Raw genomic sequence first — 24,844 nt, forward strand, 5'->3', positions numbered from 1 at the left:
AGTAAAGTAACATGAAAAGTCAGACAAAGGCTTAAAAGCAATGCAACAATGTCCATGTTACAGTTGGAGACGCCAAACACTTCGGCAAGAGTCATAATTTACAGGTTTGTGGCAGTAATAAAAAAATGACAACGTGGTGTCTTACAAAAGGCAGAGGAAATATCAGGCATTCATGAGAACGTTCATGCCAACATTAGCTTTGTCAAAGTTAGCAAACTCAGGCATGCCAAAGCAAACCAAAATAATACGTGAGGCTAATCCAATCCCCAGGACTCGCTCCGGGAAGCATGCGGTGATCACACAGGTAGTCAGACTGTTTAGACAGAAAAGTTAATATATTTCCAAGGTCCATTAGAATAAAACCAAACCACAGCTATAAGACAGAGTCAAAGGAAAGTGTGATTAAAAAAAGGTAGAAGCAAAACAACTGCATAAAAACAGTTTGAATGTAATAAAGGGAAATTTTCAGGGTCAAAGGAGGATTTAATGTCTTTTTTCTGAAATCTGGGGTTGATGAGTCTGTTGTGTTCCCAATGTCGTGTCAGCGGAGATGTGCTATAACGGCATCGAAAATGTTCTTCCTCTGTAGAGGCTGAACATGCTCCCATAGTAATCGCTTCCTACAGAAACACTTTCCTCTGACCCTTGAACGGGTCGGGCCAGGTTAGCGCGAGAAGCCCGGATCAGCGGTTCTACACCCAGGTGACGGACAGGAGGGCCCCCCTCAGCAGGAGCACCACCGAGGGCTTGCCTGGCTTGGTTTGCAGGGTCCAAATGGAGCCCTGGAGGGCGGGAGCCCAGAGCTCGAAGCTCTCGTTCCACCACTGGGTCGAAGGCACCAGGAAGAGTTGCCCTTCGATCCGAGGCATCGGGATTGTAGTCCATCATCCCTCCTCCCTCACCTGGAGCAAAAGGAGATGAATAGTTCTTGGATTTGAAATGTTTTAAATCAATGAGAAAAAATGATGGAGCTAAGATTTTCCAGTTGATTTTCCAGCCCATCAGGATGGTGTGTGTGAAACAATTATTAGCCATTGAAAGTTTCAGAAAGTATCACGCAGGATCTGCTGGTGACCAGGAAATAAAACAGCTGAAGAGATCCTCCCCCAGTCGCAAATCATGCACTGATTGACATTTTAGTGAGGATCAACGCAGACAGGAATGCTTTCAGCAGCACAAAGAAAGAACAGTCAGCATCTCCACTTAACTGGGAGAGGCGTGAGTGTGGCATCAGCTGCAGTCAGGACCGACACTGACTCAGCAGCACAAAAAAACTGAAAAAAAACAGCATCTGGTCACTATGTAGCTTCAAAAGGAGAATCTTCAGAGGGGGCCATTGGGGGCAACACGTGCCACATGTTCTCGACATAAAAGAAACCAAACTAGCTCTGTATGAGAAGAGCAGGTAACAATGTAAAATTACCCACAAACAAATGGCAAATATTACACTTTTTCCAGCGTGTTTGGATAAACAAGGACATGAATATTGGATTTTAGTGTGACTGCTCTTCTCAGTTGCCTTGAATGTGAAGTTTAAACTGGAAACAATTTTCATTACGGCTGAGGGTGAATCTTAATCCACCACTAATCAGGCTCCAGCTCAGCTGATCAGCCACACATTTAGATTTCAATTGAAGTTTGGCAAAAAATATCTTCAACTCCTCTGTAGGACGACACAGTCGAACGCAACCTGGACTGTCAGGCTCTCAGCTGGAATCTGGGGTAGTGTGTCACGCTAGGAGGGAGTCTTTGCCGTGAATATTTTGCCACCTCACATATTGGGCCCTGGTGATGCCATCCTCTCTGCTGCATCGGCTCCTTAAATCTCGATGCTTCGACAAATGCTTTTTTTTACCGATTACTGGTGCACTTTAGCAGCGATACCTGAAGCTCTTCTCCGTCCGGCCTTGTCCTGGTGCCTCCCAGAACCTTCCTTGGTTTCCATCTGAGGTTCTGTGGTCTCATCTTCTGTGGTCTCAGAGTCTGAAAGGTGAAGAACAGCAGGTGAGTAAAGGGGGAAGACATTCTGGAGAAAGCTGAAAACAGCAACTGACGCGCGGGCGCGGGGCTTGACAGGTCCCTGGAAAGAACCAAGGGCCCCCCGAGGGAAATAAATGGGCTGAATCACAAGCGTGACATGAGCCAAGCTGAGATAGGATGAGGCGATGGGGGTGTGTGTAAATGATTCCACTGAAACAATTGGTAACCCAGCAGAAGGATGATCTTATCCTTTTATTTCAATTGTTATTAAGACTATTAAATGCCTCAATTCCATTTCAAGTGCACATACAACAGAAGTATAAAAAAGATTCCTCTGAAACCTTTTCAAACCAGCCGGGAGCCAAAGTTACGGCCACGTTTGGGTGCAAATGTGAAGAAAATGGCAAGAGAAAAAGGATTGAACGAAAATAAATAATCACAGCGTATGTCAGTGAAGATAAATATGGACGCTATGTGTTTGCCCTGCGATTTCTCAAGCACACACACACACAATAAAGGGAAGGGGACAGAGAAATGAGCTGCCTGAAGCCACATCAGCGGGGCTCAGATCACATTACATCAGCAGGCTGAGCAGATGGAGTCGGGGAGGGGGCGGAGGGGGAGATGGATCAAGGCAGGCGGGTTTTACCGTAGCTTTGCTTTCGGCAGGAGCGGAAAACTTCGCTTCCATAGTGGCAGCAAGAGAGGGCAGACGGGAGAGCACCGTTACTATGGAAACCAGCATCTCTCTCACCCACACGACCAATCCTCTTCGTACCCATTAGGGTCTAAAATCACCAGGCAAACTGCTGGGTGCCTGACAGATACGTTTAGTGGTTAGACGGGTCGTGAAGGAGCAGAACGACGGCCACAAAACAGGCTGCACCTCACTGCATCTCGCAAGTCAGGTTCTGATTAGATCATTGCAGACGGTTCCGCCTGATGATAAGAAAGCTGATGCACCATCAAGCAGTGCCATTAAGTCATTACATTGTTCACAGCGTGTTGTCTTTCCTGGGCGTGCGGATGTAGATCCACCCATCTGCATCAAATGAAGTTAAATTGCTGCACGCCAGGCAGGAGGAATAGACTCAGCAATGTAATTATGAGGAGATCTCCATCACATGGTACAGCCTGTGTTACTGTTGAGCCACCTGAGATCACACACATTTAATAAACATCACAAACGCTATTACAAATGAGGAACTCCAAAATTTAGCACAAAGAGGCCTGTTTACAGGAATAACATCGGTGGGCTCTGACGCAAAAACAAAGAAACAGGCTCATTGTTCACAGTCCTTTACTTATTGACTAAAGCCACCCGGTTGGTCTAAATCAGCAACTTTCACATAAAGGAGTTGCACACAGCAGAGGGAAAAGCGTGAATAATGAGATAGTATTTTACATTGCTGATGAGAAGGAAGAGAATTTTTGAAAAAGAGAGCTCATACTGACAACACACCATGGGTGAATCTGCCAAATGTCCGTGTGGGATGCCCAGTTTTCTGAAACAAGACACACAGCACAGCACGTTACTTAACAAAACACACAGCCCACCGCTCGCTCCGACAGATCCCGCATCCCGGGTTTCAGGTTGGAATTTCTAAATTGGGAATCGAAACTTCTGTTTCCTGGACGGTCCGTCAGTCATTCGGGGGAACAGAGCCCCAGAATGACTCACTGTTTCGCAGTGGGAAGAAAGCAAAAGTAGCAAAGTGACTCACACCCCCCCACACGTTCCCTTTGCCTCCCTCCATTGGTTAACGTTGTGTCTCCAGGGTTTGAGCGACGGTTGCCTGGTGCTAAATGCTCTTTAACAGAGTTGACAGTTTTGCGACCTTCATATCAGGAACCGCCACGAACCTGCTGAGATCTGTGAGCATGTTCTGTGGAAATGATCCAAATCCTGCTGCTTTTATTCTCACAAATATGCCACTTTGGTCTCAGAGGTTCAATACGAACGTCAAAAGAGGAGACTGATGTAAAATGGTCTTGCAAACCTGCGTCCTGTTGCAAGGCCCGATGCCGAGCTGTGCAGTGTAGCCTACTGACACACTTTTCATTCCCTCCAAATGTTTGCAAACCTGACATAAAAATGTCAGCGGCACCGAGATGAGAATGAGCACAGGGGCGCCCCGGAAATCTGGGCTGGAGTTCATCCAAATTTACTTGGATATCAGAACATTCCCGCCTTGAATTTTTTCCACGATTGCATCGTGATTTGCGCTCGCGTTGTCAACAACAAAGGAAAACAACAACACCTCTCCGATTCATACAGTCTATCCCAATTTTACGAAAAGAATGCGTTCCAACAAACTCATTTTCATTACATTGTCATGTGCAGGTTGTGCAGGTTGCATGGAAATAAATGGATTTTTCAGAGATTTCAGCTTTTTCTACCATTAAAAGCGAAGAGTTGAGGTTTGCAGACTCACCTGAAATCTCTTCTTGGACCAGATTTTCTTCATCTTCCTCCACTAATTCTGCTGTCAAGTGTGCACATTTACCTGTGGCATCGGCTCACAAAAACAACCCCGTGAGTGCAACAAGCCCAGGGTGTGGCATGGGACAGAAAGCCAGAAAGAGGAAAAAGAAATTCAGCAGCTTTCTGTGCTCCACCAGCCTGGAAGCGAGACGTTTGGAGAAAGAGCGAGGATGCGCCGAGCCAGGTGTCTTTGTGTCTCACTGTGTATCCGCTGATGTGAGCAGCAGCTCCCCATGACGTAGACGCTGCCTTCGGAGGGGCAATTCGCCACTGGTTGGACCAAACCCCCCCCACCCTCGACGGAGAGCGCACTCAAAACAAAGGAGGCGGGGGTGGATGGGCTGAGCGTGGGGGCTGGATTGGTTTTGACTGCGGTTATGAGAGCAGCGAATAAGACCGGTGATGAGGAGAAGTGCCCCGAAATGAGCGTGATCTTGTTTCTGTGCCGCGGGAGTGACGGAAGGAGAGACCAAGGGGAAGAGTAGAGACTGAGGGCAGAAGGAGGGTGGGGGTGGGGGTAAACAAAGTGATGGAGATAGCATCAAGGATGATACTGGGAGGAAGAGGAAGCGGGGGAGGGGGGATGGAGAGAGAACAAGGAATAAGGACGATGCCTCGATTACTGTTTATGAGTGACCCTGAAAGGAGCATCAAGTATTTAGCGACGCTCTGCGTCTGGCGGCTCCGTCCTGTGGTAAATCAAGGTTACCACCCTGAAAATGTCCAAGGGCAAGAGGCACGGAAGAGCAGACAGAAATGGAGGCGCACGGTGATGAAAAACCACAAACCGCTCTCCTCCTCAAACTCTTCCGTGTGAAATACACACTTGTTGATTCCAACATTTACAAATGTTTACTATTTACCTTTATCCAATGTCAGACTGTTAGTGTTTGCTAATCCTAAACCCAAATGAGGTCTTCAAAGGAACATGAAAACACTTTATATCATATCGGGTTATTTGTTCTGAGATTGATCCATCATGAGAACAGTTCAGACTTGACAGATAGAAGAGTTGGGGTGAGATCAACAGACAATGAGCTGAAAGACCAGTCAGAAGTGAAGGAGAGTGAGTGCCAGGCAGCCATCAGGAGCAGTGACGGCCATCACTGCCAGTCATATACAATCACTCTTAATATTCCAAGAAACTCCACATTAATTCCATGTTATCCCTCAGCATTTCGTCGTTATTTTCCTTTCTGCATTAAATCCCCCCCCAAAAAACCTTTTCATAGCCGTCTTCTCCCACTCCCACTGCTCGGTCCGCTCTCTGCAGCACCTATTTTAACAAACTTCCGTCTCCTCATCGTCCCCATCCTCCCTCTCCTCTTCCATCCATCACCAACATCAGGCACTCGCTCTAGCGATCAATACCAGTGCTTTATGCACGATACGGGATCCACCACAGAGTAGCAATTCAAACGCCCCAGATCAATAAGCCCATCATGATACCAAACTCATCCAGATATGATGCAAAAGCTTCCATTTCATAGTGTCTGGAAACCTTGCTCACCAGAGGTGCACTCGCTAAAAGCCAAAGTGACTCAGCCTTGATCTACTGCAGAATGAGACTTAACTGTCGTTAATAAAAGATCATTTGCTATTATTGGGGCATGTAATTATGTTTAGACCGAATTTGCATCTGTTTGATGGTTTATAAGACAAAAAAATAAATAAATAAATAAAATCCCTGATCAGAAACAGCAGTCACAGACTTGGACAAAATTTGTAGCATGTTTAATTAGCTTAAAGCAACGTCAGCGGAGATCAGACTTCATGAAACCCCATCGATTTTGTGAGAGAGGGGCCAGTCGGTAATGGATGCCTTCCAGAGCATACAGCTCTTTCAGCAACAAGCTCCGAATGTCTCAGCATCAAACAAATCACATCCTTCTTTTTCCCTGTGCAGACCCAGTCATATCAAACCAGTCATAGCATGATAGAGAGTGGGAGGTTTTGGACCATAGAAATCCTCATGTGGTCCACTGACCAAAAAAGTTGCATTTGATGCTTCTGTCCAGCCAAACTTGGAAAGTCAAGTTTATTTATGGACACCAGTAAAGTTTTTACTTGCTTATCCTCCGCATTGACCAATGTGCACAGATAAGTCAATAAGTTTAAGGTTACCAGTGAAAGAACTTCAACACTTGTGATGCTACAAAATGCACAGAGAAATAGGCTAACAGAAACTAGCTGGGTACAAATCTGCCTCATTATACAATTAAGATATGCAGATAAACAGAATTGGAGTCTAAAAAACAAATAGAAGTAAAAAAAAACACACTGAATGCTTATTGTTTAAGAACAAAGGAGACGAGCTGTGATGTCAACGCGTGGCTTTACGAGTCATCTTAAAGTTATTCTCTCCATCCAAAACTCATCATACAAAGATTTGAGCGACATGTCAATCTGCTTCCAACACCGTGGGTTGGAAATGAGTGTGGCCGACGTTGACAGCCACACCGCAACCTGATACCAGCACCTAATCCAGACAGAATCCCTGCAGGTTCCAGCGAACGGCCGTGTCCCAACCGCATGGAACACAAACACACCTCCTGCCAGACCAAACAGCAGGAGAACCACGCTGGCCTTGTCCTTGTTCTGCCTCAGGTGCCGCTATAGCCGCTAATCACCCTCTGCTCGTTAGAGAATGTGAAATGATGGAGCAGCTATAGATTAAAGTATTTCTGCCTCATCATGCCAACATGAGTCGGCTTCAATCCAGACATTAGACGAGGTAAACGTGTGGAACGTACCAAGTGGGACAGCTGAACCGAGCTCCCTGGATTATAATAAAGGAACTTTGTTAATGAAGTCCTCACTTGTGAAACCAGATCACTTTCTGTTTGTGCTTCCCATTCTTTCCTCAAAAAGTTGGCAAAAAGCTAGAAAGTTAACTCTCATGCAGAACTCATACTCTCCAGGTAATTAAGCTAAGCTAATTAGTGGCATCTTTTTTTGGATGTTAAAGTCAACACGGTTTTGCGGATGTCCTCAGGTTAGGAGGTAAGTAACAAAGCAAAGCCTTCTAATTACTCAGAGCCTTGAGGAATAATGCAAGAGAGAAAGTCAAATAAATCCATTTGAGCAACACTAACATTCACGGCTGTGTTTTCATTTCCACTGCAGTTCCTCGACGACCCCATTAAATGATGCAACAACCCACTGCGCAGTAACCAGCTCCCACTCACCTCGGTGTTTCTTACTTCTCGGCCCACTCGCACCTTCTCTGACACTTCTCAAAGCCCTCCGTGCATCGAGCAGCTCCTTACGCAACATGACAAAACACAGGCCTGATGCTGATTATTCCTCAACGGTCCTCATGATGCAGGTCCTGGTTGCCTGGAGCAAAACTTAAATGAAACTAGAGTTCCTCTTCCTGTTCTGTCTTATCATATCATGTGCTCAGACTTCCTCTGGGGATGCAGGAAGCTGAATTTAAGATTTAAGATTAAAGTTCTGAGTTAGAGCTCTCTTCAGCCCATGATTGTCTTCTTCGCCCTCTTCCTGACTCCTTTGACTGCTTCAGTGTTCTATTTCCAGGTGTGGGTGTCACAGCCTCTTCGTTCATACTGTACTTTCTCCCCGCACCCCCTTTGAGGGCAGGCCTCCCTCCCCAACAGGAGATTAAACACTGCTGTCCTCTGGAGGTCAATCTGCCTGGAATGTGGGGAGCACCGCAGCCCGAGCAGAGCAGAGGGGATGTAAAACTCCATTAAACTGCACTCTCGGTATGACACAGTGAAACAGTAGTCAAAGCAACTCAAACTGAAGGTGAGAGGACAAATGTTAAGATAAATCCCCGTTTTTCCTGTTATCTGGATCCATATGATGCTATGATTCTCCTGGATACACCATAGCATAATGCTAAAAACACATGCTAAGCACATGCTGTGGTGTCGGTCAAAAACACGGGTGTTTGTATTTCACGTAAATACCAGGGAAGCAAAATGAAACCAAAATGGGGTTCAACTGCACGTTTCCCAGTGAAGGCGGTGACAGTTACATATATTGGCATTATATATATATATGTATTGGCATTTGACACTTTTAACGTATAGTCAGTTTGCGTTTGCGCACCTCTCCAGCTGTAATGTTGCCATTTCCCAGACCTCGTGTTTCATGTCAGTCAGGTTAAAGGCTATACGGTAATAGAAAATAGAAATTGCCAGACACAGCAGCAGACACCTGCCCAGAGACTCCCGCTATCTCCAAGGCCCCTCCCCCGTCGCCTCGCTTTATCGCTTTCATCGCTGACTGTGTGATGGAGTGTGACAGTGCCGCCTTGACCGTGGCGATGCTATAATTATCTGTGACGCCTGCTGCTGGAATAGGAGAAGGGCCTGGCGGCATCCGCACATCACCAGAGCACGGGCCCCGTGGTCGACACAGCACATACCATCCCATAAATATCCACACAGAGGGAGAGGAGGGGAGATGCAAAAACGGGATGGTGTTTAGGACGGAGAATATGAAGGCAAACTAGTGGAAATATAAGACCAAAATGAATTTGCATTAACTTCTGGCAAGTCTTCAGAAGCAAAGACCTGGTAATTAAGGGTTCACTGAGGCTAATGCTAATGACATTACTTCTTCAGCACCTCAACTCTCAGGTGAGTCGCATCTTAAAGAGACAAAGTTCAAAGTTTTAAAGTTAAATGGAGAAGACAAAACTTTGAGTGGAACTTTAAATGGAAAAGAAGATGAGAAGCAGGATGAAACAGAGAGGGGCTGAGTGATGTGCCAGCTTCAGCATGTGTGAGAGAGCTGGTGACATGTGAGCTCAACTGTCAACTTTCTCCAGTGCCCTTGATCCCGCGACCATGATGGGAAACTTTCCTCCTTCTTGCACAGATCTCCACTGAAATGTGCGAAATAGAAAAAAATCCCCATTGTGACAAACGGAGACATTCATGAGGTAACAGGAGTTTTCCTAAAATGCACTTTTGCAGTTTTGCAATTTGCACCTGAAACACGTCAGGCCAGAGTCATGTTGAACCTAGTTAGTCCACAGCTTCTTCACGTGCACGTGCATCCACTCTGCACAGAAGCAGCAGGAATATCTTACAATCCATTCAAATCCAAAGCACTGAAGTGTCTTTGAGTGCTGTCCTGACACAACGCCAGACCCGTGGTTGCTGTAATGTCACAGCTTGTATTGATGAAGAAGTCACCAGCAATGTGTTTGAAGCCAGCTGTAGTGCACATGCTGTATCCAACCCAGTCCTATGAGGGTCCTGATCCAGCAGGATAAAGTGCTCCCAGGTGATCGTAGGTGTCTACCTGGAAGAAAAGAAACCCCGCTGGATCGCAGCTTTCCTAGGACTGGGTTTGGATACCGTTGTGCTTTACCCCCCAAAGTAAATTCACATTTTTTTTATGTTTATGCCTTTGATTACCTTCACCAAGGTCCATAACGGCCAAGACAGCACTGCAGCTAGCCTCGCCCGAATGATTGGTCGCCACACAGGTGTACAAGCCAGCGTCACTGGTGCGGCAGTCACGAATCCAGAGCCCTCCCGAGTCCTGAGCCTCTGATGGGGGAAGGAGGTCATCGTTGTGGTACCAGGCCAATGAGGGCTTTGGAAATCCAGTCACAGAGACCCTCAGTCTGATGTCACAACCTGTTCCCACCGCCGCCTTACGGAGTTTACGGATAAATGCCGGGGGGTGGGGCTCTTGTGATGCAACCCCAGGGTCAGGGACCGTTTGATCCTTGGTGACTTTGGGTCTCTTCGGGATGTTAGGACTGGGGCTGGGTTTGAGATGATCTGCCATGGCGACTCGTAGTTTCAGGGAGCGACTACGTTATATTCACTGAGGTGCTAACACGAGCTAACGAAGGATTCTTCTGAGGGGCTCCATCTGGTCAGCTCTCTCCAGACTCACAGTGAGGACACAGAGGGTCTTGGACCAAGGTTGGTGCACTGTGACCTGTAATGCCCAGATTATAATTATTATAACCTTTGAAGGCCATCTACAGGACCTATTGTCACTAACAGTTGTCCATGCGTCATGACATTATTGACACTGGGTTTTTCCAATATACAAGTAATTAATTCAATTCATTTTTGAGTTATGCAGCGAGACAAATACACTGGCTGACCCGCACACGCCTACAATCACAGTATCGTAAAAATGGTACAATAAACCCTCCTGGAGGTAGGGCTTCTTGTATGTGACTATGTTGGTTAGCTGTGTTTTTTTTGGAGGGGGTGAGTTGCACACAGGTATCTTGAGTATTTCTGCAACCAGGGACCAAAATAAATCTGGACTAGAGCCAACAGGTGGGTACTTCTCTGTATTTTAAAATCACATGAATAGCGATTGCACATACACAGCATTTCTTTTGTTTTGTGTTAGTAATTCTGGCTCTCTGTAAAGCTGAAAAAGCTTATTTTAAAGCTGTCACACACTAAAACCTATTATTCCAGCCACCAATGTGAATTTTCATGACTTCTTTCAAAATGACTTCTTCAGAATTTAAAACAAAATCAATTGCAGATACACTAGAATATGTTAGTCTGCTAAAATGCTGATCCAAACACTTGACTAAAATAGACTTTTACTAAGTAATGAAACCAGTTTAAACTCACCTCACTTCTGCCATTAAAGCTGAAAGGCATCCTCCTGCATACCCCCACAAAGTCAAAGTGCAGGCAACACGATCCATTGAGGAAAATATTTAATCTCTAATCATTTGCCAAACCCGTGTCTGCGCGCGTCCTTTGGTGAGCTTGAGCTATAGGTGTAAGTCCACTGCAGATCATGTAGCATTAGCAGCCGCTGCCACAGTCCTTTCAACCGTTTTAACCCCGACGAACCAAGTGGCGAGACAGAGGGTTTTTTTAATGCTAAATGTCAAAGCACTTGGGTCCTGCTCAAATGTTTCTCCATCAGCAACCTTTTGACTACATTTTCAAATAACATTTAACCCTCTTCGTGTTGTAAGACTTGATTCTCCCTCCTTCACCCTCCAACTCCCTCAGGTTGAGGGGATGACAGCTGCACGGCCACAGATAGGCCACATTTCACGGGCTGCCATGTATGACCTACACTCACACGCACGCACAAGCACACATGAGGCCTTTGAGATAATCTTATCAACCCAAATGTGTCTTTGACAGAGAGGTGAGAAAGTTGCAGCTGCTAAAAAAAGAAAGGCTAAGAATATTAACTGGGGTTGATTCAGTAACACAACAACACTGTTCACCATTATTCAAAACCCGTGTGACCATCGTTTTTATTTATATAGATAGATAGATAGACAGACAGACAGGCAGACAGACAGACAGGCAGACAGACAGACATACAGAGAGACAGGCAGGCAGGCAGACAGACAGACAGACAGATTATTGCAAGTTTTTGCAAGTTCTTCGTCAGTACAAGCAAACGCAAATGGCCTTCAACGTCTTTTGCAAAGTGTTTATTTTTAACCTTGATTATAGCGCCCTCTGTCATCCTGTCTCAGAACTCACTTCCACCTTGCCAATGTTGACCCATTCAAGGTCAGCTTTGCACAAGGAGTTCCAGGAACATAGGCAAAGAAGGCAAAGAAATATAAAACCAAAGAAAAGGAGCTCCCTTTATCCTTAATTTAAGTTGACAAAAGTTGGATGGACAGCATTAATATGTGAAATGCATCTATTTTAATTACATTTTCTTGTTCTTGTTAAGAAAAATAAAATAGATTCCCCAAATAGCAGCCAAATCCTGATTTACATTGGTAGTCCCAATATCAGATATCTGTGAGAATAGTTCCTGAAAAACACATTAAAACAGTCTCTACAAGAGCTTTTTTTACTTGAGAAATATCACAATGATCACATCACAGGAAATTATTGACACAGCATGATGATGAAAAGTTAGTCCAGCATTTGTTACTTCCAGGCTGGACTATTGTAATTCTTTATAATCAGGGTGTCCAAACAACTCTTTAAGAAGCCTCCAGTTGATCCAAAATGCTGCAGCCAGAGTTCTGACAGGTATTGACAAAAGAGATCACATGACTCCTGTACTGGCGTCTCTTCATTGGCTGCCCATTAAATTTAGAATAATTTTTAAAACCCTTCTTTTGACCTAAAAGGTCCTCAGAGGCCTAGCTCCATCCTACCTGGAGGAGCTAGTGACACCTTACCAGCCCAATAGACCGCTCCGCTCTCAGAATGCTGGTCTACTTGTGGTCCCCAGAGTCTCTAGGGGTAGAATGGGGGCCGAGCATTTAGCTACCAGGCCCCCCTGCTATTAAACCAGCTCCCTGTCCAGGTACGGGAGGCTGACTCCATCTCTACTTTTAAGATTAAACTTTAAAGTCTTTGATCTTAAGTTGGCATTTTAGTCTATGATCTCCTTTATGTCATTGTCAGATCACTGAAGAGATCAAAGGAGAAATCAGAGCTGGGAGATCAAACACAAGCAGCTCTACCTCTTTCAGCACACGCCTGAGGAGCTCAACACTCTTGTACCACACTGGTGACCAGCAGACGCATCAATGGCACAGAGAGGAATCCAACAGCTGAAGGCAGAACAAGAACCGATGGAATCATCAGCGGAAACTTGGAGGGAAGAGGTCCAGCAGCTCAGAGAAGCCCTGGCCGAGAAGGAGGAGCAGCTCAGCAAGGCTGTGAAGAGGAGACAGATGAGAACTGTGGCCCACGTGGAGACCCTGACCCTGCTGAACAGCACACAAGCTGCTCTGAAGGAGAGCAAACTCAAATGTGCTTCTCTGGAGGAAACCCTCCACATTCAGCAGCAGGAGAAAGAGGAGAGACGCAGGAGAGAGCTGATGGAGCAGGAGGAAGGTCTGAATCACAAGCTCCTTGTGATCGAGGTGGAACTTGAGAGGCAGCTGGAGGAAGAGAAGCAGAGGAATAATGAAGAGAAAGAGGCCATGAGGCAGCAGCTCTTTCGACAAGAAGAAAAGTTCAAGAAACTGCTTGATGAAGAGCGACACAAATATGATGAGAAGATGGTGGAAAAAGAAGAGTCAATAAAACAGCAGCTGATGGCTAAAGAAGAAAACTTTAACAAGATGGTGGCTGAAGTTTGTCAGCGGTGGGAGAGCACAGCTCAGAAATGGGCACAGAAGAACGAAGAGCTGGAGCACAGGTTCCAGGAGAGCCTAAGTTTGAGGCAACACGAGGAGGAGAAACAAGAGGAGCTCCAGAGGCTCTCTGAAGCAATCCTCCAACTTGAGGTGAGATGCTTTCACCTTTGTTCCTCTTTCAGAAGATTTCAGATGATGTTCAGTGAAATCTAAAACACAATCTCTCTTTCTGCAGCTTCAAGTATTAAAGAAGCAGAAGAAAAAAAGCTTCTGGAGATGGACGTTCTGGAAAAAGAGGAAGCAAACAACAATTCTAGAGCTTCCAAAGCCCTCCTCCTCCTCTCCATCCTGACCTCCACAGTATCACATCCTGTCTTCAGTTTTATTTTACAGTATAATCATTGTTTATATTCTATGTTTGGATCTATGATGTAGAAACAATAAAACTCAAAGTAAACCACCAGATTGTAGATGTTGTAAATGACAGCTTTAGAAATGGCTTCATCTCATTACTTGAGTCAGTTGGTTTCCTCCAGCAGCTAAACCAACCAACTCACAGCTTCAACCACACCCTAGATCTAGTCCTGACTTATGGTGTTGAGGTAGAACATGTGTCAGTGTTCCCTCAGAACCCCCTCCTGTCAGATCATTCTTTGATCACGTTTACATTTATGATTAAGGATTCTTCTATATTCAGAACACAGTCTTACTATAGCAGATGTCTTTCAGATAATGCTGTAGCTAAGTTTAAGGAAGTGATCCCTGTGCTAATCCCAGGACCACTGTGTGTTTCTCCAGGGATCAATCATTATAATCTTAGCCCTGCTGAGGTCGACTCTATTGCTGAAGGTGCAGCAGCCTCACTGAGAATCAGTGACATAAAGTCTTGGATGTCTTCAAATTTCCTCCTAGTCCAGCATTTTTTACTCCCAGATTGGACTATTGTAATTCTTTATAATCAGGGTGTCCAAACAACTCTTTAAGAAGCCTCCAGTTGATCCAAAATGCTGCAGCCAGAGTTCTGACAGGTATTGACAAAAGAGATCACATGACTCCTGTACTGGTGTGTCTTCATTGGCTGCCCATTAAATTTAGAATAATTTTAAAATTATTCTTCTGACCTACAAGGTCCTCAGAGGCCTAGCTCCATCCCACCTGGAGGAGCTAGTGACACCTTATCATCCCAAAAGACCGCTTCGCTCTCAGAATTCCACTATTCTATAACCCAGGCCCAAATATCCTAGTGGATGAAAGACTGGTGGCATTCAGAGGCCGCTGCCCATTTTGGCAATACATGCCTTCCAAACCAGCTAAATATGGGATACAAAGCTGGCCAGCATGTGATGCAAACACCAGCTATGCATTGAACATGCAGGTTGGGTTAGGGTTAGTTGGAGCCCCAGGGAAGAATCAGGGCACAAGGGTTGTGCTGGAAATGGCACAGGGTCTCGGGGGGCACATCTTAACCTGTGACAATTTTTTCACAAACCACAACTTGGGTCTGGAGCTTCTAAAGAGAAAGCTCACAATGGTCAGAACTGTCAGAAAGAACAGGGCTGATCTCCCTGCTGAGCTGCTGGTAATCAAGAACAGGGCCCCTCAATCTTCCATGTTCACCTTCACAGACACCACAGTGTCTTACTGTGCATTTTGCACAAAGATGCTGAAATCAGAAGACCAGAAACCAATCCTGGATTACAATATACAAATATAAATGTTACGTTTCAATGTCATGTAAAACGATTACTTTTTACTATAAAACTATTACTTGTTGGTCTTTCAGCAGTAACAAAGTAGTGAAACAATAAAAAAAGGATAAACATGTATTTTTTGAAAAACAGGTGAATTTTCCAAATAAACAAAGGTAAGGAACACCATTGCAGAAAATATTGATAGAATGGTTAGTAATGAAATATTAACAGTGCTTGTTGGGATGTTTTGGATTCAGACATCTTTTTGATAGTTGAACATGCACCAGATCAAACTGACCTGGGAACATCATTACTGTTCTTAAAAAATGTTTTTTTGATCATCTGAAGCTAATATTTAACTTGACTCAGTTTCAGCTGCTAAGATCCTAATCCCTGAACTGTTTGTGTCTTAGCAGAGATAGCGTTTGCATTCCCCCAATGCTGGTTAATACGTATACGACACAAACCTAGGAACCTTTGGCAAGCTCTTGTTTCTACAAGTCTTTGCCATTAAGGCCTGTTGAAGCAAATTTTCAACATACCTATTAATTTTTCAAATAAAAAAGCTCAATTAAATTTAACATCTACTTGAAGCAAGCAAACAATTTTTTATTAGGTCGTTAATCAGAAAAACCTGACTGGCTGGTTTTTAAGTCACCATTCAGCAGAGTCACACACCCCACAGCCCAGGTGAACAGAGAATAAGGAGGACTGATCTGAAGCTTGCTAACAACTTAAAAATACCCTTTATGTAAGTCTCTACAGCAAGGATGGGCAACTCCATTCCTTGAGGGTCAGATTTAAGATGGGTTTTCTGTCCTAAAAGTAGTCTACACCTTCAGCTGGGGCTCCACGTGTCTAAAGAAAAGCAGTTTCTGCTTGATGGGACACAAAATCCTGCTTGAATCCAACCTATGAGAACTTGAGTTGCCTCTTCCTTTGCTACAATCAACTGGTCGATCGCCAAGGTACTATTGATACATGACATTAAAAAAATAAACATCAGCCTATTATCCATCCTGTCACTTGATTGATCTATAGGGCAGACAGTCAGATGACATCTGAGTCAGTCTGTTACCAGTGGCCAGATGAATATCTGCAACCAAATCTTGCTTTTCTCCTTCAGCCATTTTGGGTAAAGAAAACGCAGTGAGAGCTGTTGGTAGCTAATTGATCTCTGGGTTTAGTTCAGCTATAAACAGTGGGAAAAAAAGTGGATTATGAGACGCGAGTTGAAGATAAAATGTCCTAGCTACTGCAGAACATCAGCAAAGAAAATGGGCTGACTGGCCTTTAAATATATATCTACTAATGTAGGGACAAAAAAAAATATTGGGGGAGCAAGAAAAAAAGCAGAAACCTAAAACAGATCCTGTAAGTGCTGAAAGTTTTGGGATGAGGTTGTCATTGATCGGACTTACCAGTCCATTCCACAAATTCAGAGACCAAAAAAACATGTTGACAGGCAACAAAAGGAATCGCCCATGAAACAGAAAGTCACTCAGATAAAAAACAAAACAAAACATGCTTTATGGTGGCATTTGCTCTTTGGAATAGTGCAACACATCCCCCTCAAGTAGTTTTAACTATTCAAATTGGTTCATGATCACCGATATGTGAAAAATGGGCCCAAAACAACAGTATGACACCCTCCTCCATGGTCTTCACAGTGGACTGGGGTTTGAATGAAGTGTTTGAGGGTCATCCGCCATTTGCCTTTAGGACAGTCAAGATGGGGTGTGGGCCAACTGTTTTTCACAGAATCAATGTCCTCACTCATTGAAACCTTCACTGTTATTATTTTTGAACAGCCAATTAACTGATTTCTTTCAATTTAATTCCCTTAATTTCTTGATTTGAAAAGATAACATGAAGTGTTTCTACTGCACATTCATGTGCACATTTTAAAACTATTAGAATTTCCTCCTAAGTTAAAAGGTTTTCTCAGTGTTTTAAGCTTTTTTTCCAGTTGTTTGAACACAACTCATTAAAAAGAGGGCAGCATTCCATATTTCAGTTACTCCTTGGGGATATATACAGATAGCGTTTCTTTGGTATTGTTATAAGCCAAAGGCCTGTTGAAGGACCTGTAATGAAGAATATTCATGCTCACAGAGACTGTTGATGTCACTGACTGGCACGCAAAGTGGTGTAAAGAAACTGTATAAAAGGCGGCTCCCTGCTGAAAGAGGCACCAGTCAAGAGAAGTGGTACCATGTCTTTCTCACTTGTAACCCTCCTCACCTGTAAGTCCACCCTCCAATAAGCTGTAGGAAGCTTTGTTTGATTTGAGCTTAATAAATATCTGATTTTCATATTTTAGTCCTGGTTGCCTGTTGGTGTTCAGGATGTCAAGGTAAAGATTCTCTGAACCTTCTTTTTTGCTGATTACTTTCTTTTCATCATTTCAGAAATATCTACGTTCTTTATTTAACTTCTCTCATGCAGTAAATTTATCACATTCTGGATTTGCTCACACTATCTGAGAACTTTCCCTCCTGCAGGACAAATGATGAGCATGGCTCCTATGGGTAGCAACCTGATGCTGTCCTGCCGTACGTCTTGTCTTTGTTTCTCAGATTTGTCTGTTAATTAATCTGCTTGGTTTTTGAAATGGCAAGAAAATGATGTGAATTATAAAGTGGAATTAACAAAACAGTTGATAGTCAAAAGCCCAAAAAAACAAACTGGAACAAATATATTGTATGAGAATGTGAAAATTGTTCAACTATTATTGATTTTGGGGCATTACACCTTCAGCTCGAGGACAGGAGATCAACATCGTGTCAATGGTTCACAGCAACAAGGGGTTTGAGAATAATGCTCAGGACTTCTGCAGCAGCATTGCACCTCCAAGCTGTTTACATCCCATGTTAATGCCGTGGTCAAAGTCTATGTAGGTTCTGCTATTCTGTTCTTCCATTGTTGCCGTGACTACACTCGAATCGGTGTTGCAGAGAACTGATATCAGACGTTTCTGTCTACAGCTGTGATGACCTGCAGGAGTGCAGGTTGCCTAAAGCACAAAAAAGATGTTGATCTGCGATCTCGACACCTCCACCGCCATTTCAGCCTTCTACATTTGTGAGAACAAGTTTCCAGGTGAGTTTGTATCTGATCCGGGATCATTAACGAAACGATTCCCCGTGTGGATGCCAACCTCGTGTCCTTACTGATGTTTCCACAGATAAACGTACTGTCATTGCCTGCAAGGATCAGACTGCCGACTTAAAGTGTGGTAAGAATGTTTTGTTTTTTTACACACAGAAGATCTTTCTAAAGCCTTTTTGTCATATCCTGCCTGCTTCACCCTCAGAACAGAAACGGGTGTTATTCGCATCATCAAGTCCAATTACGGACGTCTCGACCAGAACACCTGCACAGACACGCCTTCTGATTACACCTTTTGTACAGCTGGAGGCTTTGGAGAAGATGTGAAAAGCATGTATGTCGAGAATATCCAACTTTCCAGATTCCTGATGGACAGAATTAATTTTGAACCCTGCCGATTCATTTTTCCTGTTTACAGGTGCAACGGTAGAAAAGAGTGTTCAATCCAGGCAATCCTAAATATATGCATTCTGTGATCACAAGTATGGTACGTGTCCTGTCTGTGAAGCATAGATTTCATCACGTTGGTGTAAGGTGACCTGATGTTTCCTATCGAAAGTGTCGATGTAATTAATGCATGTCCACATAAAGGGAGATAGTGTTAATTCATCTGATCAAATAAGTCCTGCAACTATGTGTATGATGATATCATGATATATCCAATCAAAATAAGACAGTAATGATAAGTAATTAAAGATGGAATTATCTGAATGAAATGAGGAAATTGTAACGAAATAAACAAAAAATTAATAAAAGAGGAAAATATCATATAAGGGCCTGTGTCTTCTGTCAACATTTCATGACCAATTGAGAATATACTGTATATACACTCCAAACAGAACAGATCTCTCAACAAGGACAGAATACCCACAAACACAATAATGTTGTACTACTGACCAGTGTAAGGGAGACCTGTCCAACCCAGGAGCTGCAACTCTTTGGGACAGGACTTTGCTATTCACCTGCACCTTAAGGTTAAAAGTCAGTCGTTCTGGGGCAGCAACCTAAAAGTTTTAGTCTACTGAAGACAGATTAATTTGAAAAAGAAGCCATATTTGTTAGAACACAACAACCATCCATAAGAGATTTTTAAATAAATAAATATCGATATTAACTAAAATGAAAATAAAAATTGGGGGTGTATGCATCACTTTCCGCCGTTTTAGATTAGTTACTTAAATTAGGTAATATGTGCCGGGACACCACGATACCTGGCGGCGTATTGAGCTGGCCCATGTCACGTGACAGGAGACAGCGAATGAGCATCAACGTGCAACACAGCCCGCCGAGCCGACACAGTCAGCAAAAGGCAGAGCCGGAGGAAAATCTGAGATGGCAGTCAAAAAAACTAAGCGTGGTGTGGTGTTATTATTCACCAGTCGATAAAACCACTGCAAGGTGCCAGGTGTGTGATAAACATGTTTTGCACAGTAGCAACACAATTAATTTATTCAAACATTTGAAGACGACGCATCCCGAGAGCCACAGTGAGCTTGAAAAAAGACAGGCTGCTGCGAAAGCCCAGTCTCCTGCGCCACCCGCAGTCCGGCAGAAGACCCTGCACGAGAGTCTGCAAAAAAGCAAATCCAGGTAGTTACCTTTGACAGTGTAGTGCAAAAGTCTATAAATATTCCGATCACAATCTAATTTTAACAGACCTTTAGGTGAAGGGAATTATGTCTAGTATTGTCCAATTGTTGCATAGCCGACTTAAAACAGGCATCGGTTTTTAGTAATATTTAACTGACCATAATAAATTTTATATAAATGGTCTGTATTTGTCTTGTGATTTGTCTTAAATGTAATAATATTTTGACTGACAAAAATTACCAGTAAGAAATGAATGGTATCGATATCGACGAAAATACAAGAAAAAGTATTGGTATTGTATCGAATCCCAAAAGTGTGGTATCGCCCATCCGTACTGCAAATCAGTCCAAAGAATAACGCTGGAGAATCGGGCATAAACACATAAACTGGCAAGGCAAGAGTGCCAAGTAAGGAGTTTAAATTACTGAGATCCAAACAGCCGTCCCAGATTGGGTTGAGGAGCAAAGGGAAGACACAGCTGTGCAGAATTGTGCTGATTAGGATGGAGCAAACTTACACGCTGAAGGTGTTCTGGCACCTCCCCGCCACCACAACACGTTCCATGTTTTTGTCCACACTAGGGCTCAAACCGGGAATCCTCCACTTCTCAGCCCAGTTCCCAACAATCTGTCTTTTCAAACTATTCATTGGAAATAAAACAAACAAAGTATTTGTTCTTGAGGGTATGCAGTAGCAAAACAATTGAACATGTTGGTGCCGCTGTGACGGTCAAGTACTAAAGTGATATGACATTATCAAGAAAATGTTCGCCCACAGATCTCACCTGCTTGTTTGAAAATTCAGTGGTTCTTTGATACCATTTATCTGTCTCTTGTTATATGTATATTTTAAAACTATTAGAATTTCCTCCTACGTATGCAGCAACAATCCACCTACAGACTGTATAGAGCCCTGTTTTTCTGTCTTCAAAGTTTATGTAGGTTCTGCTATTCTGTTCTTCCATTGTTGCTGTGACGCCACTCGACTCGGTGTTGAGGAAAACTGCTACCAGATGTTTCTGTCTGCAGCTGTGATAACCTGCAGGAGTGCAGGTTGCCCAAAGTAAAGAAAATGGCTTTGACGTGCGACGTCGACTCCTCCACCGCCATTTCAGCTTTCTACATTTGTGAGAACAAGTTTCCAGGTGAGTTTGTATCTGATCTGGGATCAATTAACGAAACGATTCCCCGTGTGGATGCCAACCTCGTGTCCTTACTGATGTTTCCACAGATAAATGTACTGTCATTGCCTGCAAGGATCAGACTGCCAACTTAAAGTGTGGTAAGAATGTTTTGTTTTTTTACACACAGAAGATCTTTCTAAAGCCTTTTTGTCATATCCTGCCTGCTTCACCCTCAGAAAACGGTGTTATTCGCATCATCAAGTCCAATTACGGACGTCTCGACCAGAACACCTGCACAGACACGCCTTCTGAAAACAGCTTCTGTGGAACGAAAGACTTTGAAGAAGATGTGAAACGCATGTATGTATACATAAATGATCCAACTTTCCAGATTCCTGATGAACAGATTTAATTTTAAATCCCGCTAATTCATTTTTCCTGTCTACAGGTGCAACGGTAGAAAAGAGTGTTCAATTCCAGGCACTGCTGAAGACCAGATATTTTATAGATTCTGTGATGAATCCCCCAAGTATGTGTACGTGTCCTACGTCTGTGAAGCATAAGTACATAAGGATAAGTACACAATGAACACCAACAGTTGGTGTACAGGTGACCTGAAGATGGAGGATTTCTCCTGCATCTGAGGAACCTTGTTCCAAATCTAAAAAGTAAATGACCCAATTAATAAAAGAGAGGAACTATCATCTGGGCCTTTGTCTTCTGTCAGCATTTCATGAACAATTGAGAAAAGAAAAAATAAATAAAATATTATTATTTTTTCTCTCTCAACATAAAAATGCATGTTTATTTAAGACACATTGTTCTACACCTTAAAAGAACTAGAAAATAAATTCCTGTTAATTTCCAGTCTGGTGACACTGAGACAGAGGTCAATCCACCCAAAGGACAGAATACCCAGAAACACAACAATGTTGTGGTGCTGACCCGTGTAGCGGGGTGTCTTACAATTTCCTTCTCCTGAACTCAGGAAAAACTGAGGTCATGGTGTTTGGCCCTGAACCTCTCAGGGATAGATTAGATCACATGATCACTCTATATGGTATCTCCTTAACATCTAGTCACTCTGTGAGGAATCTTGGAGTAACTTTTGATCAACATCTGTCCTTCAACTCACATATTGAAATCGTCTCTAGAAGTGCCTTTTTCACTTGAGAAACATCACAAAGATCAGGAAGCTACTGACGCGGCATGATGCTGAAAAGTTAGTCCATGCATTTGTTACTTCCAGGCTGGACTATTGTAATTCTTTATTATCAGGGTGTCAAAACAACTCTTTAGGAAGCCCCCAGGTGATCCAAAATGCTGCAGCCAGAGTTCTGACAGGTATTGACAAAAGAGATCACATGACTCCTGTACTGGCATGTCTTCATTGGCTGCCCATTAAATTTAGAATAATTTTAAAATTATTCTTCTGACCTACAAGGTCCTCAGAGGCCTAGCTCCATCCCACCTGGAGGAGCTAGTGACACCTTATCATCCCAAAAGACCGCTTCGCTCTCAGAATTCCACTATTCTATAACCCAGGCCCAAATATCCTAGTGGATGAAAGACTGGTGGCATTCAGAGGCCGCTGCCCATTTTGGCAATACATGCCTTCCAAACCAGCTAAATATGGGATACAAAGCTGGCCAGCATGTGATGCAAACACCAGCTATGCATTGAACATGCAGGTTGGGTTAGGGTTAGTTGGAGCCCCAGGGAAGAATCAGGGCACAAGGGTTGTGCTGGAAATGGCACAGGGTCTCGGGGGGCACATCTTAACCTGTGACAATTTTTTCACAAACCACAACTTGGGTCTGGAGCTTCTAAAGAGAAAGCTCACAATGGTCAGAACTGTCAGAAAGAACAGGGCTGATCTCCCTGCTGAGCTGCTGGTAATCAAGAACAGGGCCCCTCAATCTTCCATGTTCACCTTCACAGACACCACAGTGTCTTACTGTGCATTTTGCACAAAGATGCTGAAATCAGAAGACCAGAAACCAATCCTGGATTACAATATACAAATATAAATGTTACGTTTCAATGTCATGTAAAACGATTACTTTTTACTATAAAACTATTACTTGTTGGTCTTTCAGCAGTAACAAAGTAGTGAAACAATAAAAAAAGGATAAACATGTATTTTTTGAAAAACAGGTGAATTTTCCAAATTGAACAAAGGTAAGGAACACCATTGCAGAAAATATTGATAGAATGGTTAGTAATGAAATATTAACAGTGCTTGTTGGGATGTTTTGGATTCAGACATCTTTTTGATAGTTGAACATGCACCAGATCAAACTGACCCGGGAACATCATTACTGTTCTTAAAAAATGTTTTTTTGATCATCTGAAGCTAATATTTAACTTGATTCAGTTTCAGCTGCTAAGATCCTAATCCCTGAACTGTTTGTGTCTTAGCAGAGATAGCGTTTGCATTCCCCCAATGCTGGTTAATACGTATACGACACAAACCTAGGAACCTTTGGCAAGCTCTTGTTTCTATAAGTCTTTGCCATTAAGGCCTGTTGTAGCAAATTTTCAACATACCTATTAATTTTTCAAATAAAAAAGCTCAATTAAATTTAAAATCTACTTGAAGCAAGCAAACAATTTTTTTATTAGGTCATTAATCAGAAAAACCTGACTGGCTGGTTTTTAAGTCACCATTCAGCAGAGTCACACACCCCACAGCCCAGGTGAACAGAGAATAAGGAGGACTGATCTGAAGCTTGCTAACAACTTAAAAATACCCTTTATGTAAGTCTCTACAGCAAGGATGGGCAACTCCATTCCTTGAGGGTCAGATTTAAGATGGGTTTTCTGTCCTAAAAGTAGTCAACACCTTCAGCTGGGGCTCCACGTGTCTAAAGAAAAGCAGTTTCTGCTTGATGGGACACAAAATCCTGCTTGAATCCAACCTATGAGAACTTGAGTTGCCTCTTCCTTTGCTACAGTCCTGCTACATAAATAACAGGGGAAAAAAGATCTGTAGAGATTAGAATACTTATAAACACTGATCCACATTAATCGCAGGCCACCAATGACTAAGTCACCTAATTTTTTATATACATACACACACACACAGGTACTGATAGATTATCTTCCCATAGGTGTTCATGGGTTTTTTAAGTACCCAGAGGACACTTTGGACCTTATTTGATTACTCAGTAGCAGATTATTGGATCAGTTTTTAATGTTTGGGATATTTTTCCACCCATTCAAATGATAGCTTACCATTTCCTTCCACATCTTTCTGGGTTTGGATGATATTTTGAAGCATTTCTGATCATTTAAGTAGGAAGTAAAACATCTGCTGCCTTCGTCTTGCGGTGTGGGCCAACTGTTTTCTTTCACAGAATCAATGTCCTCACTCATTGAAACCTTCACTGATATTATTTTAGAACAACCAAATATCTGATTTCTTCACTTTTCTGGAAAATGAGGAAAAACCTTTACGTTAACCCATTAATTTCTTGATTTGGAAAATAATATGCACAGTTTCTCCTGCACGCTCATGTGTACTATTTAACGATACCATGAGAATTGAGAAGTATGAAAAGTTAAAGCTTTTCTGTATATTTTAAATGTTTTTCACTCTTTTGAACACAACGGTATCATGGTCATTCAAAAAAGTTCAGGACCACATTTCATATTTCAGCTAATCCTTGGGGATATATCCAGATAGCATTTCTTTGGTGTTGTTTTTGTTTAAGCCAAAGGTAATGATTAACTACCTGTAATAAAGAATATTCATGCTAACTGGAGGATATATTTTAAATGGGTCATCAAATGTTGACAGAAGACAAAAGTCAGCCAGT

At 43.1% G+C, this 24,844-nt stretch overlaps 3 protein-coding genes and 1 long non-coding RNA gene across 6 annotated transcripts; 2 read left to right on the forward strand and 2 right to left on the reverse strand.

Moving 5' to 3' along the window:
* Positions 1-31: 31 nt before the first annotated feature.
* On the reverse strand, positions 32-11,455 carry LOC130522096 (striated muscle preferentially expressed protein kinase-like). 3 transcript variants are annotated; one of them, XM_057026102.1, is made up of 6 exons: positions 11,059-11,455; positions 9,862-10,396; positions 3,443-3,485; positions 2,630-2,664; positions 1,885-1,983; positions 32-902 (listed from the first exon to the last, which is right to left on the reverse strand). In XM_057026102.1, the coding sequence occupies exons 2-6, from the start codon at positions 10,238-10,240 to the stop codon at positions 556-558; spliced, it is 903 nt and encodes a 300-aa protein (XP_056882082.1). In that variant the 5' UTR covers positions 10,241-10,396; positions 11,059-11,455; the 3' UTR covers positions 32-555. The 3 variants fall into 3 exon arrangements, with proteins under 3 accessions (XP_056882082.1, XP_056882084.1, XP_056882083.1); XM_057026104.1 differs by lacking the exons at positions 9,862-10,396; positions 11,059-11,455 and adding an exon at positions 4,416-4,953 and having other exon boundaries at positions 2,630-2,659; XM_057026103.1 differs by lacking the exons at positions 2,630-2,664; positions 3,443-3,485 and having other exon boundaries at positions 11,059-11,448.
* A 1,200-nt stretch (positions 11,456-12,655) lies between these two features.
* Positions 12,656-13,968, forward strand: LOC130522097 (GRB10-interacting GYF protein 2-like). Its single transcript, XM_057026105.1, has 2 exons — positions 12,656-13,658; positions 13,744-13,968. The coding sequence occupies exons 1-2, from the start codon at positions 12,954-12,956 to the stop codon at positions 13,858-13,860; spliced, it is 822 nt and encodes a 273-aa protein (XP_056882085.1). The 5' UTR covers positions 12,656-12,953; the 3' UTR covers positions 13,861-13,968.
* Positions 13,969-17,324: 3,356 nt separating this feature from the next.
* Positions 17,325-21,727, forward strand: LOC130523147 (L-rhamnose-binding lectin CSL1-like). Its single transcript, XM_057028167.1, has 8 exons — positions 17,325-17,445; positions 17,523-17,555; positions 17,704-17,754; positions 17,960-18,095; positions 20,929-21,044; positions 21,131-21,181; positions 21,260-21,383; positions 21,472-21,727. The coding sequence occupies exons 1-8, from the start codon at positions 17,415-17,417 to the stop codon at positions 21,584-21,586; spliced, it is 657 nt and encodes a 218-aa protein (XP_056884147.1). The 5' UTR covers positions 17,325-17,414; the 3' UTR covers positions 21,587-21,727.
* On the reverse strand, positions 19,712-20,996 carry LOC130523148 (uncharacterized). The gene is made up of 2 exons (XR_008949807.1): positions 20,418-20,996; positions 19,712-19,880 (listed from the first exon to the last, which is right to left on the reverse strand). It is a non-coding gene; the product is annotated as an uncharacterized LOC130523148 (long non-coding RNA).
* Positions 21,728-24,844: the final 3,117 nt, after the last annotated feature.

The sequence above is a fragment of the Takifugu flavidus genome, chromosome 3 (assembly GCF_003711565.1).
Source record: "Takifugu flavidus isolate HTHZ2018 chromosome 3, ASM371156v2, whole genome shotgun sequence".
NCBI lineage: Eukaryota > Metazoa > Chordata > Actinopteri > Tetraodontiformes > Tetraodontidae > Takifugu > Takifugu flavidus.